This window comes from Leucopleurus acutus, assembly GCF_964270905.1.
Source record: "Leucopleurus acutus genome assembly, chromosome: 9".
In the NCBI taxonomy this organism is placed as follows: domain Eukaryota; kingdom Metazoa; phylum Chordata; class Mammalia; order Artiodactyla; family Delphinidae; genus Leucopleurus; species Leucopleurus acutus.
In genome coordinates this window covers 62,656,817-62,672,597 of record NC_139144.1, presented here as the reverse complement: position 1 = coordinate 62,672,597, position 15,781 = coordinate 62,656,817, and the positions used below count along the sequence as shown (strand labels likewise).

General features: G+C 40.5%; 2 protein-coding genes across 3 annotated transcripts in view; one reads left to right on the top strand and one right to left on the bottom strand.

Moving 5' to 3' along the window:
- Nucleotides 1-2,130, bottom strand: part of PLEKHA8 (pleckstrin homology domain containing A8) — an 83,681-nt gene extending 81,551 nt beyond the window's left edge. Inside the window, exon 1 of the mRNA XM_082846267.1 lies at nucleotides 1,743-2,130. Within this exon, the coding sequence (XP_082702393.1) occupies nucleotides 1,743-1,782 (40 nt within the window). The 5' untranslated portion in view covers nucleotides 1,783-2,130. The remainder of the gene's footprint in view (nucleotides 1-1,742) is intronic.
- A 1,780-nt stretch (nucleotides 2,131-3,910) lies between these two features.
- Nucleotides 3,911-15,267, top strand: FKBP14 (FKBP prolyl isomerase 14). Of its 2 annotated transcripts, none has more exons than XM_082846275.1 (4): nucleotides 3,911-4,272; nucleotides 7,056-7,207; nucleotides 10,019-10,146; nucleotides 12,970-15,267. In XM_082846275.1, the coding sequence occupies exons 1-4, from the start codon at nucleotides 4,076-4,078 to the stop codon at nucleotides 13,126-13,128; spliced, it is 636 nt and encodes a 211-aa protein (XP_082702401.1). In that variant the 5' UTR covers nucleotides 3,911-4,075; the 3' UTR covers nucleotides 13,129-15,267. The 2 variants fall into 2 exon arrangements, with proteins under 2 accessions (XP_082702401.1, XP_082702402.1); XM_082846276.1 differs by lacking the exon at nucleotides 12,970-15,267 and adding an exon at nucleotides 10,439-10,729.
- The last annotated feature ends 514 nt before the right edge of the window (nucleotides 15,268-15,781 follow it).

The window sequence follows — 15,781 nt, the reverse complement described above, 5'->3', positions numbered from 1 at the left end:
TTTCTTTAGGGCTTCCACTATGGCATCACTCACAAAATTAACTTCTCTTACTTGGGGCAGAAAAAAGTAGACTCTTTTCCAACAGAACAGATGGTACAGGCACCACATGATAAAGATTCCAAAAGATCCTTCTAGAGAAATTTTGCTTTATTGAAGGATACATAAAAACAGTAAGGGGAAAAAAAGATATTTCATGACCAGGAAGTAGGTACAGTACCAAGAGACTAAACCTTCTATATAAAGGAGGAGGAGAAGAAGAAAGAAGAGGCAAAAAAAAAAAAAAAAAGGAGCAGGGGAGATGGAACAAAAGAAGGAAGAGTGTTGAGGATGAAAGAAAACAAGTTAAAAGGTGTGTGTGATGGAAAGGGGGGAAAGACCAAGACCAGCGACTAAATTTCATTCAAGGGCATAAGATTATACATCTTAGAGCTTAGAGATACCTCAAAAGCAAATTACTTGATCAAGCACCCTCCCTTTAGGTTAGGAGAACTTAGCCTCTGACATTCACCAGAGTCCAGCCATGAGGCATCCACATCAAATACAATCTCTTGACATCAAATGAAGGTCCTTGAAGCAAAGGGCAAGTCTTCTAAGACACCCCTCCTCACTCAGTTTCTACTAATGATCACAAGAAAAATAAACAGAACTCATTTGCAACCACACTATGCATAGGGAAGAGATTCTGGGTATACCCAACAGGTGCACTTCTGGCTGTGCTCTAGAACCTCATCAGTCACTATGCCAACTGCTCCTCCCAGACACAAATGTCCTTAAAACACCCCCAGAGGATCACACTACAACCTTAAAAAAAACTGTCCTATGGTCCCCTAGGATGGGAAAATACATCTCTGCCACTCTAAGAGACACTGGGAATGTTTCTCATTTCAAATACATTGCTATTAAAATTTTAAGTGCCCACCTCATTTTCCATAATAAAAAGTTTAATTTCAAAAAAGTGCCTAGCACAGTTTCCAGAACACAGAAGGCTTTTATTTATATACTCATTTATGAAAATGCTCGTCCTGAATCATATTCGCAGCTGAAAAATAGTTATGACCTTCTCAAAACATGAAGTACTTCCACAAATTGGAAAGGGGGTGGGATACTATTTTTAAGCCATTCTGCTCAGCGGGACAAGAAAAGAGTTGCTAATGCTTGCGTTCTATTTTATGGTAATTTCTGAGTCTGTAAAACAAAAAGAAATGCCCAGTGAGAAAACCAAAAACCTTGTGCATACTTTGGAACTGAGACGTAACTCTGATACGTTGGTCTGCACTCAGATGACTCTGCAGGTGACAAAGGGAAAGTGCTTGCTCTGGGGACTTTGTTTGAAAAAGGACCTTTCACCTCTGGGATTCCAGGTTACTGCTGGCATTTATTTGAAACCTTCTGAGACAAGCTCCTTCGCCAGAATTCGAGACTCCCAGAGGACCCCACTGCGGGAATCAGCGCCTCCCTCCCGCTGCCACCGAGGGCATCGTGCCTTTCAAGTCACCCCACATCTCAGGATTTCTTAGCTTTCCTCGAAGTGAGGAAAGCTACGGCCCTCACCCAGCCCCTACAGGGGGCTGTGTCTGTATAGCACGGGAGACATAGAACTGCTGTGGGGAAACATTCCCGGTCCGCGCAGGCCTCTCTGGTCTCAGGAGGGACCGTGACCCCGACCCCCTGAAGGCGCGTCCCGACGCCACCCTCCCGCGGCTCAGACAAAGGACCAGAACCCTGGCACGCCTCCCACTCACCGCTCAGATAGTTGGTCCACTTGTACAGCACCCCCTCCATGGCGCCCGCGGCCACCTTGCCCTCGCCTGCCGGCCCCCTCACTGCCCCAGGCCCCAGGAGGCGAGGAGCACCGGCAGCAGGGCCATTGCCCGGCGCTGCCGAGCCGGCCACTCCCGGCGCCTAGGCCCGGTGCGGGGACACCCTGCGGGCCTCACATCCCGGGCCCGGGGGCGGGGTCACTGTGACGGCCTCCGCACGTGAGGACGCAGCCGGCCGGTGGCCCGGCGCGGCGGGCCCGGCGCGCTGTCCTCAAGGAGGTCAAGGCACTGGGTGGGTCCGAGGGGCGGCTGAAGCCACCCAAATGTCCCGAGTGAAGGAGCTGGTTGCTGGCGGCGCCACGACGCTCTACCTGAGTCCTCGACCCACGGAGCTCGGGGCCCGCTCGCGCATGCTCAGTGCACCGCTTGCGTGTCTGTTCCCAAAATCCACCCCGGGGTTTAGAGGCGCCGGCGCCATGGCTGATGTAGTGAGAGAGGCCCGCGGGGAAAATGAGTCCTGGGAGGCAGGCTTGGGACTAAAGGCAGGGTGAGAAGGGAGGAGGAAGGCCTCTGGGACAACGGTGCAACACAGTCCTGACTCAATGGTGCCGTAGATGGGTTCCATCACCAGATGTTTGGGAGCCACCGTGGCCCCTTAGGGTGCCCCCTGGATTCTAGTCTTAAGAATTCAATTCTTATTCCAAGGCTAATTAATCCTACGCACTTAAAGACTATTGAGGTACCCAACAATAAGGCGTACGGAGATGATGGGAATTTCACGATAATATACTGTGGGTGGCCAGCGAGCGTAAACAGATGTTGTCTAAACTGTAAAACCTCGCTACAGGAAGTGTGGTCCGCGCACGGCAGCACTGACATCACCTAGGAGCTTCTCGGAATTGTAGGATCTCGCCACAAGCCCAGGACCTCCCGAATCGAACTTTGCATTTTAACAAGATCTCTCGGGGGATTCCTATGCATATGAAAGTGTGAGAAAGGACTGTGCTAAGGATATTTGACTACGGAAAATGTTAACTATAGATTTCAGTGGTAAAAGCAGGTTACGAAACGCAGTATACAATAGAATCCTAATTGTTTTAGGCATATGTCACAAAACCATGCACCAAAATGTTAAGATGATTATTTCTGGATGGTGGCGTTACAAGAGATCTTTTTCCTTTCTTTCTTTTTCTTTAGTGTAAGGTTACCAGATTTAGCAAATAAAAACTCAGAACAATGAATTCGTTGTTTACCTTTAATTCAAATTTAATTCGGCTCCTTTATTTTAACTGGAAACTCTAGTGCTTTCCAGTTTCTTCCAAATCGACAATGAACATGTATTGCTTTTGAAATTATGCGAAAAATGTAAAATTAAAAATTTTAAAGAAAGATGAGCCTGTGTAACTCGTAACTGTGATTATTACTTCTTGAAAGCGGAGGTCTGCACGTCCTTATCCTTGATAGAGGCTATTATTGACCCTCTACACTAAGGTCCTCTAAAATTATTAGCAGCCATAATGTTGTGCGGCGTTGTAGAATGAATCAGATGATGGTTTGATGGCGGGGCTCAGTTGCTTTTGGGGCTGAACAACCTTAAGCAGGACGCTTAACCTCTCCTAGCCAAAATATACTTATCTTTTAATGGGATATAAGAATCTGCCTTACCGGCAGTGTAGAGAGGCTCACGAAGAACGGGAAAGCACTTTGTGAAATCTAAACCACTGTTAAAGTCTTTATCGTTCATATCCTAAGTTAAATAATAAGCAATTACTATTGGGGGGCCTCTCACCAACTGTGAGGGTAAACGAGTCTTTCCTGAGACCTTGGACTTCACACCCTGGCCGGGTTCTTTACAGCTGTGAATCTGTCGAAGTTTCCGGTTAGCTCCGCGTTCCACCCCTCTCTCAAAGTCCGAGGTTGTGGAATTCTGTAATCCTCCGGCTTCCAGGACCTCACCGGATGGTTCGCCTCTGCGCTACCGCCCTGCTCGGCCGGGTGGCAAATTACATTGTTGTAGAGTCATTGGCTTGAGAGGCTCCTGAGGGACAGCACCGCAAGCCAACGGGAGCTCGCGCTTTCCAGGGGGCAGTGTTGTAAGAGCCAGTCAAGGGCCGGGTTTGGGTTTAACTCTTTAGCGGTGAGTTCGCAGTGCGTGGGAAAGTTGTCGGTGGTGAATGTGCCACGTCTGCTAGGAAGGGGGAGTCATGAACTTGCCAGAGGCTGTTGTCTTTAAGTCTTCAACTACATCCTTAACTCTATGAGGTCGGGGGGCCCTTTTTGTGTTTTTGTAGCAACTTGTTTCCCGCCCTGGTAACATGAGGCTTTTCTTGTGGAACGCGGTCCTGACGCTTTTAGTCACTTCTTTGAGTGGGGCTCTGATCCCTGAACCAGAAGTGAAGATTGAAGTGCTCCAGAAGCCGTTTATCTGCCATCGCAAGACCAAAGGAGGGGATTTGATGTTGGTCCACTATGAAGGCTACTTAGAAAAGGACGGCTCCTTATTTCACTCCACGTGAGTAATTATACCCTGCAGGTAAAATAGTAAAGAACCCACCCACATATGCCAGCTCTTGGGCAGGAACAGTGGCGTGTACCAGCTTTATCTCTCTTGAAAAAAACTGAAATATCTAATTTCTTAGTTTGGGGAAAGGCAATTGTTTAAAGCCAATCTTATATAACAAGGACTTTGAAGGTCTTATCGGAAACATGTGGTCAGGATAAAGCAGTAATTTTTTTAATTATAAAAATTAGAACTAGAATTTCTGAAATGCTGTAGAAATATCTAGGTGTATAATTAGGTAATAAGTAGAAAAGCCTTAAAGGAATTCTCATTTCTCAAACTTTGTTCCTGAGGGAAACTAACTCAATTCCATTTTTATTTTGGTGTAGGTGAAATTTACTTAAACTTTTCATAGCAACTTCATGAGCAGAATATACAATCATTTATTTGCTTGTTGTAGGTTATGTTAATGCTAGTCCATTGACCTAACTTTCTGATAGGTGCCACTTTGGTCAAGGCACAGGACCACGATTTGTTTCATTATTTGTTTCTTTCTAGAAATTCAAAGACTTCATTGATGGGTGTGGGTGTGGTTATGGAAGATTAATTCAATACCTACAGTGAAGGATTTTCAGGTGGTTACACTATCACTATTTCTGTTTTATAAAGAAAGAAATTGCAACATGGAAAACTTTTACAAGTGTAATGATTTCCAATTAGGCATTGATTCTCCAATTCCATTCCAAAAGTATTTACTGAACATTTCTTTATGTTAGGCCCTTTCTTTGTCACTAGGGAGATTTTAAAATCTGGCTTCTCTCCATCCTCATCCATTCATTCATCTATTCATCAATCAAATCCTTAATGAGTCAGGTCCTGGGGATGCAAAGATGACTAAGAGTGGGTTCTTCTCCTCTAGAAGAACACTGTCTACAGCAGGGAGGAAGACAACTCATGATGTAAAGTACAGAATGTTCAAAGTGCTCACAAAGCATAATGGACTCTGGACATAATCATGCTCTGAGAGATGGGGAAAGAGAACGACTTCCCAGAGATCATAATTGAGATGGGCCTTGAAAGATGGGTGGAGGTTTCTTGGTGGAGAATGAGGACGGGAGGACATCCCAGGTAGGGGGAATGTCGTGAACTAAAGCAGTGAAGCTTCGTGGCCCTTCCTAGACCTCGTTTTCTGATAAACTACCTTTACTGGGCATTCCGATCTGGTCTGTCATGAGGTTTTGAAGTCAGTGGCACTCTTCTCTGAACTCCGTTAGCCTTTGCAAAAAGTTCCAAGATGAGGGCATGCCATAGAATTCTCAACAGCCCTATCTTTTTTTATCAACAAGGCCGGTGCCACAGTGGACAGTAAACAATATTATGATTTGCATTTGAAACTTCCAATTACATTTTTTATTTTTAGTCTGATCTTTTTTAGACCCAGCCTGCTTTCTTTCAGGTCTCAGAACCAAAAGCCTGTGTGGACCCTGGTGGTAACCACTTGACATTATTTAGCACTTTGCTACTAAAGTTCTAGTACCTGAAGAGGGGAATATTGTCATGCAGCCTCCATGTAAATGGCCCAGACCTGCTAACTCTCAGTATTATAAAGAAGTACCATCAAATGATCAGTTTATAAAGCATGTTCATTATTTCGAGACCCGTAGCCTACGTGGTAAATAGCCTAAGTCCTTTACCATGACAAGAAACGTGCCAAAACTGTAGGCAGTGCTGGGTGGTAGATTCTTTCTTCTTTCTTTATTCTTTTCTAGCCTTCCCCTATTTTCTGTGGTTGCCATTTTGCTACTTTGATCGTGGGGGAAATTAAGGAAAAGAAGTGATGGCCTTTACCTAGATTTAGTAACCATGGTACCTGTGAAGCCTAGTAGAGTGACTTCCATTTCTCAACTACAAGATATCCTTGAATGGGACACTTTCCTTATTGCACTAAGAGGGAGCTAACTGGGGCTCAGACACTACTCAGCCCACAAGCCCCTCCAGTAGCTCAGCAGGTTGGTTTTCTTAGGCTGGCCTCTCTCCAACTCATAAGCCAGGATATCTTGACCATTTCCTTCTTCCCCAGTCCTTGAGGGGCCACTTCTCCAGACTTCCTTGCATAGCCCCACAATAAACGCCTGGGGAGAGAACTAGGCCAGGGTCTGAGTGGGAATTCAGGGTTGAAGAGCAGCCTCTTGCACCTATCAGAGCCATCAGCAGGCTAGACATCAGGAAAGGTTATAGGCAGGATATAAGACACTGCGCTCCTGATTCCACTGTGCATGTGGGCATGGACCCGTGCGCATTGGCAGTAAATTCTTAGCTTCTCATTCTCCTTCCCAAACTCATCCATTTTCCATTATTTTATCCCTTTTCTGCATCCTAGTGGTCTTCCTGGGACAGCATCATTTTGTGATTAAGATTTTGAACTTTGGAGTTGGGTCAGATACTGGCACACTCCTCTGTACAATGGGGTAATAATGGTACTTATCTCATATTATCATTGTTAGACTTAAAAGAAGCAAAGCATTTAGGATAATACCTGTATACAGTACATGCTGAGAGTTTTTATTATTATTCCCTCTGCTAGCTCTAGCAACTTCAGCTATGTGAAATTTGCATCAAGAAAGGTGGGAAGTGAAGTGAATTACTATAGAGTTTGACATGTGCATGTGTGCTATTTTCATTAATTTCCAAACTAATAAAATTAATCAGTCATGGGTGGCAATGTTACACCACAGCAATAAAAAAGTAATGATAAAGTTACTAAGGAGTTCTAATGTGTTTTCTTTCTACTGTAGTCACAAACATAACAATGGTCAGCCTATTTGGTTTACCCTGGGCATCCTGGAGGCTCTCAAAGGTTGGGACCAGGGCTTGAAGGGAATGTGTGTAGGAGAGAAGAGAAAGCTCATCATTCCTCCTGCCTTGGGCTATGGCAAAGAAGGAAAAGGTAATAACAATTCTACATTTTTACTACAGCATTAAAATTCTTCTCTGGATTAGGGATAGAAGTTACTAACTACTATGTCTTTTTTTCTAGAAGTAAATAGAGGACTTGTATATTTTAGGAAAATATAATTGTCTTGATTAGCATTTGAGATGGCCAATTAAGGCCATAATAGGTAAATGGTCAACTGAGCTAATAAGGAAAATCGTTCTGTAATCTCAACTCTATTATTAATATTGCTCACCAATATGGCGGGTTTTGTTTGTTTGTTTGGGGCCACACCACCTGACATGTGGGATCTTAGTTCCCCAACAAGGGATCGAACCCATGCCCTCTGCAGTGGAAGCACAGAGTCTTAACTACTAGATAGCCAGGGAAGCCCCTGGTGGTTTTTTTTTTAATGGTGGTATTATTTCCATAACATGATGTTTACCATTTTAACCATTTTTAAGTGTACAGTTCAGTGGCATTAAGTACATTCACATTGTTGTGCCAGCGTCACCACTATCCATCTCTAAGACTTTTTTATCCTTGCCAGTTGAAACTTACCAATTTGTTTTCACAATGCAAAAAGAAAGACTACTCAACGTAATTGTTTTGATGAGTCAAACATTTGAAATATAGATTATTAAGGCATTAAATGCAGTTTTAGATGTGGGCTGTGTGTGACTCACAAATGAAGTCTCCCACGACAGAGCTCTTATGGGAGTTAATTTTCATCTTTGTTTTAAAGTTGTTTTATAAAGTTTTTGATAATTTATTTAAATGAATAATGGAGTGACATGAAATGAGTTTAATAAAGCAGAAGCAAGTGGGCTAGTTGGTCCAGGGAGCCTTTGTGCTAGCTGTTCTAGGGCAGCCAATAACACCTGTTGTTTAGGTGGGAACCCATGCAGTTTTCCAAAGGGCTATTTACAAGAAGCCTGAAGATGTTTACATGCATGTATTCTGTAATTCCTTTATTAGAATCTTACCTAAGGGAATAGTCTGGTATTGGGAGAAAGGTTCATAAACAGGGATGTCCATCACTTGTTATTTCTAATAGCAAAAAGAATGGAACCATCTTAAGTGTATAATGAAAAGGGTGTATCTAGATAAAATATGGCCCAGTTATTTTTAAATGGCATTTTAAAGATTTAAAAAATTACATCTAAAATATGTGTGATATAATGTTATATTTATAAAGGTAGAAAATGAAGATATATATATTATGATAGTAAGTATTAGGAAAAAATATATACACATACAAAGTGAATCACAAGGAAATAAATAAGAATGTTAATAATGGACAGTGGTTCTGGGAGTTATTTTTATTTCTGGTTCTGTCTCTTCCACATTCCCTACAATGGGCACATATTATATAATGAGAAAGAAAAAAATTTTTAAGAAGTTATCAGAACTAGACAGAAAACCACTCTGACGTAGTAGAAACACAGAGTTCACAGCATCCTGAAGTCCAAGCTTAACCATTTACAAGGTGGGGATTCTGATTTCCTAGCCCCAGTGTACTGGGAAGAAAATAGGTGTCATATGTGAAGTATTACATATTCTAAATGGATCTTGGTATGTAAATCTTATGCATAGAATAGGATTTACTAACAAAATTCAATTCTTATTTTAATAATGATCCTTTTAGAGAAGTCAAGTATCTAGAAAATGTTTCTCTGATGTTTAAACATTTCTTTCACTTTCCTGTATCTTTGTCTCACCTTTAATATTTATGTATATAGTATGAGTCCATTTCTCTTTCTCCATACTCTATTTGACTTGATTTTATTTTATAACAAGTAGAGATCTGAATCTGAGTCATTTCCTTCAAACAGAATACCATGAAACTAATTCTGCTAATACGTATTTAAACACTAATTTTGTAGTTTTTTAGTACCATGTTTGCATGCCTCCTTTTGGAAAGATACCAGTTTTATCGATGACCTCTAGTGCATGCCCTTCTCTGTCTAGATCTGGAATGGTAAGCTTCGGCACACAGTGTAAGTTTTGTTCTTTTGGTGCTTACAGATGCTCTTTAATGGGAGGAGGGGGTGGGGCACTGAGAAATATTTGTAATGTTTACCCGGACCTGTATGTTAAATATAGTTGTAAAGAAACACATTGAACAAAAATTGTCCATGTTTCCCAGAAGTTGTTTGTTTGTTTTGGTTTGGCTTTTTTTAAGGTCCCTGGGGCTTTAACAAAGCTCTTTTCACTTTAAAAAATTTTTATCTCCCTTCTCAGAAATTTGCTTTAATGTCTCCCCTCCCATGGAACTTCCTTAACATGTGTTAAATTTGCTTCCAGATGAGAAAACTGAGGCTTAAAGAGGGGCAGATGTGAGCCTCAATCGCAGTGTGAAACCAGAGCTCATTCAGTTATATACTGCCTCCCAGTGGTGGAAACGGCAGTACTATATGTATTTCTAGGCCAGGACTTTTTGGCCCAAAAGTTAGTAAATCATTTGTACTATAATTAACTCTGAATTATCTAAAGCCCATTAAGTCATTCTTGACATATAATATGTAACCTCTTAATTATATTTGAAATTTAATACTCAGACCATGAGGCATATCTGTGTGTGTGTGCAAAACAATTTTTAATTGCAAAGCCAAAAACACATTGTTTTTGATCTAATAGTTTGGATTGTTCCTTATTTATTTTGTTTGAATAAACTATAAGTAATTTCTATATATGGGACAATCTTAGAAAGGCTCTTTATTTAATTCAATTAAAACAGTATTTTGTTCAGTACCACAAGTTTTCTATCATCAAAACTCTGGAATCTATTTAATAAAACTTAACCCCTCTCTCTCTTCATGTCAGGTAAAATTCCCCCAGAGAGTACACTGATATTCAACATCGATCTCCTAGAGATTCGAAATGGACCAAGGTCCCATGAATCATTCCAAGAAATGGATCTTAATGATGACTGGAAACTCTCTAAAGATGAGGTGATCTTTCCTTTTTCTTTCTTCCTTTCTTCCTTTCTCTCTTTCCTTCTCTCTCTCCCCCCTCTTCCTTTTTTCCTCTCTTCCTCCCTCCCTCCCTTCCTTTCTTTTAGCTCACTTTTTAAGAAACATATTTTAAAATAAAATTTATTTTTATTTGTGTAAAGTGTTATTTATAAGTTTTCTTAAACACTGATGCTTTGAAAATTGACTTTTTTTCATAGGAAATCATTGTTTTGGAGAGAAATATATTGAGACTTTTCATTCTTTTGCTTTTTTTCTCCTTAATGCTTAGGGTTCAGTGTATGTTGCTCTCGCCCTGAGTTTTTGAAGATCTATTTTGCCAAGACAATTCCTGTTTTGGAGCTACGATATAAGAAACATAGATGTCCTGCAAAATATCTCACGTGGACAGTTTCTGTTTAAAACTTTAGACTGGCTGTTAAATGAGTTGCATAGTGATTTTCTAGCAGTTAGCATCAGCAAGCTGATCACATGCTCAGTTTTGCTCAGGTTAGGAGACCCCAGTCTGGATTTTCCACAGTAGGAGACCTTTCCTAGCCCGCACAGGGTCCTGGTGTTGAGTAAGGAGAAAGGAAGAAGACTTCTCTCTATAATTTATTTAGGTGTTTGCAGCCATTGCTACACATACCTGTCTTAGTCTGGCTTCTGTGGGGAAAGAAGTGGAGGTAGATATCTAGCCCTATGTTTTCTGTCTACCCGTATTCTCCATTCTGGCTTGGCTGATCAGAAATCAAGTCCCTTTTTATGCTTTCATCAATTTCATTCTAATGGCTAGGAAATGATTGTTTTTTTTAAAAAATATAAATTTATTTATTTATTTATTTTTGGCTGTGTTGGGTCTTTGTTGCTGCGTGCGGGTTTTCTCTAGTTGCAGCAAGGGGGGCGGGCTACTCTTCGTTGCAGTGCATGGGCTTCTCATTGCAGTGGCTTCTCTTGTTGTGGAGCACGGGCTCTAGGCATGTGGGCTTCAGTAGTTGTGGCTCGTGAGCTCTAGAGCGCAGGCTCAGTAGTTGTGGTGCACGGGCTTAGTTGCTCTGTGGCATGTGGGATCTTGCCAGACTGGGGATCAAACCCGTGTCCCCTGCACTGGCAGGCGAATTCTTATCCAGTGCGCCACCAGGGAAGTCCCAATGATTAAGTGTTAAGACATGTTGTTATACACCGCAGGGTCATGATCCACAGCTACTAAATTCATAACACCTCAGAGTGTTATCAGTCATGGACTTTTTTCTATCCAAGATAAATTTGAATTCCCTTTCATTAAAAAAATCTTGAATAAAAAACATTCACATGGTTCAAAAAATTCAATTCAGGGCTTCCCTGGTGGCGCAGTGGTTGAGAGTCTGCCTGCCGATGCAGGGGACACAGGTTCATGCCCCAGTCCGGGAAGATCCCACATGCCGAGCAGCGGTTGGGCCCATGAGCCATGGCCGCTGAGCCTGCGCGTCCGGAGCCTGTGCTCCGCAACGGGAGAGGCCACAACAGTGAGAGGCCCGCGTACCCCCCAAAAAAAAAAAAAAATAAATTCAATATAAAAAGATTTATTAAGAAGTCATTCTCCCACCCACATCCTCTTCTACCATGTGACCTCCCCCTTCATATCCAGTTTTACTAGTTTCTAACAAACCCTTCCAGTGTTTCTTTATGCAAATACTAGCAAGCATGAATATATATTCTTATTTCCCCCTTGCTTACACAAGAAGTAGCATACTATACATACTGTTTGACATCTCGCTTTATTCACACAATATACCCTGGAGACATGCTCTACATTAGTCCATAGAGTTTCATTAGTACTGCCCCCCCCCCCTTTGTTTTTTTTTTTTTTGCGGTATGTGGGCCTCTCACTGTTGTGGCCTCTCCCGCTGCGGAGCACAGGCTCCGGACGCGCAGGCTCAGTGGCCATGGCTCACGGGCCCAGCCGCTCAGCAGCATGTGGGATCTTCCCAGACCGGGGCACGAACCCGTGTCCCCTGCATCGGCAGCCGGATTCTCAACCACTGCGCCACCAGGGAAGCGCCCCCCGCCCCCGCTTTTTAACAACGGCATTAAATCCCCTTAATCTTAAAAATAAATATACACTATATGTTTGCATGTTGGTGGTAGGGGGAGGAGAGAAGATTTGAAAGTGCTGATCTAACAGAGGAATAATAGGGATATGATTCAAAATGAAAATATAGGTTGAATTGCATTATGGTGAATCTAGTAGGTAACTGAGGGCAATATTTTGTTTATATATTTAAATATCTGTATAAAAATGGAAACTTTTAGTCTTAAATACTCATCAGGCTGGATTTTGCTTTAATTTCTGAGATCGGAAGGTCATGTGGCGTGATTACAGCCAGTCCACAGCAGGTACTATTCCCAGACGCCTACTTAAAATTTAAAAAGGCCATCATTTAATCTGATTTTAAGAGAAATATCTGGAATTCTGACCCTTCTTAGAAAACCAGATCTGGATAATTTGGTGGATTGAAAGATAGCAGTCTTTCAAATGCTTGGCTTTATTTAGACTCGGATTAAGAACACGTAATATGCTTTCACTGTGTGTTTTTCCCATGATATAAGCCATATCTTTGCCTCTGAGCAATATTTTGTGTCTACTGTAGCACTATAGCAACAACTTTTAAGGGGAAAAATTCCTTTTAATTCTTTTACTATCATTAGAAATATATCCTAAGGTAGTTGTTTAGTAGTTGTTATATATAACTAAATGCACTACCCGTCCAGTCTATGATACTGATTGGCTCGATGTGGGTGTCCTATGAATTAGAATTATTAATGTGACCCATTATTTTGTAGGTTAAAGTGTACTTAAAGAAGGAGTTTGAAAAGCATGGTGCAGTGGTGAACGAAAGTCATCATGATGTTTTGGTGGAGGATATTTTTGATAAAGAAGATGAAGACAAAGATGGATTTATATCTGCCAGAGAATTTACATATAAACATGATGAATTATAGACACACGTCTGCCCATTTTATATAGCATCCATCCTTAAAAGAGAGGGTAACCATCTTGAAAGAAAGTCTTATTTGTTAACTATGTTCTGTTCATGCTTTGGTTTTTATTTTTATACATTTTTCTGAATATTATTAGAAGAACCCCTTAGGGCTTCTAAGTACCCATTTCTTTCTGGTAGGTTATTAGGAAGAAAAAATTGATTTGTCTTTGAATAGAAGACTTCTGGACCATTTTCCACTTTTACATATGAAGCCTGATGTTTTACCTGCTTACTTGTAATTTTAAAATATTGCCACTGGGTGCAGGCCCAACATAAGATCGGGTTATAGCACAAATCAGCACCCTCTGTTTCTTCTTCCCTCTGTTTTCTCCAAGTTAGATGCTGATATTTGAAAAGCCTTTTGCAATAGCCCAAGGCTTATTATTTTCATGTTGTAATGAAACAAGTGTGTCTGTAAGTGCCTTTGAGTCTCTGCTTGAGGAAAAGGGGAAAATGGTTGTTGAGCTCTACGTTTAAGAGTTACTACTTTACTGAGGAGAGGTGCAAAGCTGAAATGAGTAAAGTTCATAATTTATAAATATGTTTACATTGAAATATTCTGCCTGGGATTTAAGCTACATAAGGTTAAGTTCCTAGTGATGAATGACCTATTGTGATTAATAGAACAAATTATTTATGTGTTTATTTCTTCATAATAAAATGTGTCAAAGTATTGTAGAGGAGGTAAAGAGTTGTATTGAGTCAGTGTTTACTTTATAAGGCTGGAAGATCACCCTTCCTGGTTCTTTAATTAACAAAGTCTATAACTAATGTATTATACTATAGTAACATTGTCTTATAAGAGAGATGAGTAATACAATAAAAATTTTCCTATTTCTGACTCATCAAAAAAATGAGGCAGACCCACAGCAGCTACTACTGAATACAGGTCTATCTATCCTGGATCAAAAAGTTGATGATTTTATAATTTTATCTTAAATTGGAATTTTTCCTTAATACTTTAAAAAAGTGCCCAAATCTCCATTTGCTAAGAAGAATCCTTTATAAGTTTACAAAGTGATCTCAAGTGCATCATTGTCTGATTCTCATTAGTCTGAAGCCTATGGAAAAAAGAGGATAGATCTTAATGTACCTATTTTATAGATGAGGGAATTGTCATTAAGAGAGACTGACTGTTGTGCCCAAGGTCAACAACTAACTTATAGAACCAGATTTCTGTCCCCAAGTTAAGTATGTTTCTACTGCCCTCTACTTTTGAAAAAGTAAAAATTTTCTTTGAATTCATTGGGCCTGATTCCCTCTTCAGTTTGCTCTCCTAGCAGTCAACTCTGTTTTTTGTCTCTGGGTCCTTATCCTTTGAAGATAGTTAACTGGCTGTTTATGGTGCTTTTGAATTCCCAGGATCCAGAAATGGCTCTGGTTTCATTGAATAATCTTGGGGTGAACACTGAATTGCCTCAAAAAACCTAGGGGTGAGAGGGTCCAGGTGTGTGTCTTAGTCCTTTCATTCCTGTTTACCTCTAGGTTTTTTTTTTTTAATACTTACGAACAATTACTACATCATACATAGACTACTTTCACCAATTATATATTGACATTTTCGTCACTAAAACATAAAGTTCTTGAGAAGAATATAAATAACACCTTTGTCTGATGAAATCACCTATATTTAGAAAAGTCTTAAGTTGTCACTGCTGTTTTCCTCAACCTGAAGGTGTTATAAGCCACAATACAGAAAGCTTTGGTCTGTATTATTGGGAGAAAGAAAGTAGCTTGTCCTGGGTGCTATTTTGTATAAACATTACTGATGATGCTATCTGTGGTAGAGCAAGTAAAGCAAAAAGAATTTTGGTTATTCACGTAGCATGTTTCTTTATCTTGTGAGAATTTGGATCAATTCCCCCCTAAATAGTTAGACACAAGTATGAAATGACAATATATAAATAGGTTATGGTTGTTTTTATGTTACCTGCCTTTTTAGTTTAGCTGCATCTCTGCACCTTTTCATTCGTAAGAATAATCAGACATGAACTGTGACTTCACTTGTATATAATTTGACTCAGTAATACTGCTAAGATGTGTCATATTTAAATTTACACAACTCTGTTGTGGTATTCTTTTCAAAATAAAGTTTATTTGGGAAATAATTGGTTTTGTGAAAAATTCTTCAAGTCTCAATTTCCTCAGCAGCTTTATTGATTTTCTTAACTGTTACTCTAGGTTCTATGTTGACATTAAGTGAGGAAAATGGACAGGTAATGAGAGGACAGGGGTATGGTGACATTTTGAATGTGTCTCTGGTTATTCACTCTGTTTAGATATATGTGTAAGGAAAGCTGTGGTGTGGTTTAAATTGTTTTGAAATAAGCATCAAACCTTGAACATTGAGGGCAATAGTTAATGGTGAATTTTTTGGTAGTGGAGAGGTGTATGTGGTGTTTTGCTTTGTTTGGGTGGTAATTATTATTGTTTTGGTTTAGGAGTTTATTGTGTGTCACAGGTGGACATTATGACGATTAATGCCTACTGAGTAAATTAGTGCTATAAAATACCTTATGTAATTAAGTGAAATTCTGGGTTGCCATAAAAATAACAGGAAACAATGATTTCTGATTCAGATGGGTGACTAGCCATTTGAATCTTTCCTTGTG

What these genes read in the sequence shown, in the direction of transcription:
- FKBP14 (XM_082846275.1), top strand. Translation starts at nt 4,076, where the DNA reads ATGAGGCTTTTCTTGTGGAACGCGGTCCTGACGCTTTTAGTCACTTCT. An exon ending in GGCTCCTTATTTCACTCCAC is followed by an intron (nt 4,273 to 7,055) that starts GTGAGTAATTAT and finishes TTTCTACTGTAG; the next exon opens with TCACAAACATAACAATGGTC. An exon ending in GGAAACTCTCTAAAGATGAG is followed by an intron (nt 10,147 to 12,969) that starts GTGATCTTTCCT and finishes ATTATTTTGTAG; the next exon opens with GTTAAAGTGTACTTAAAGAA.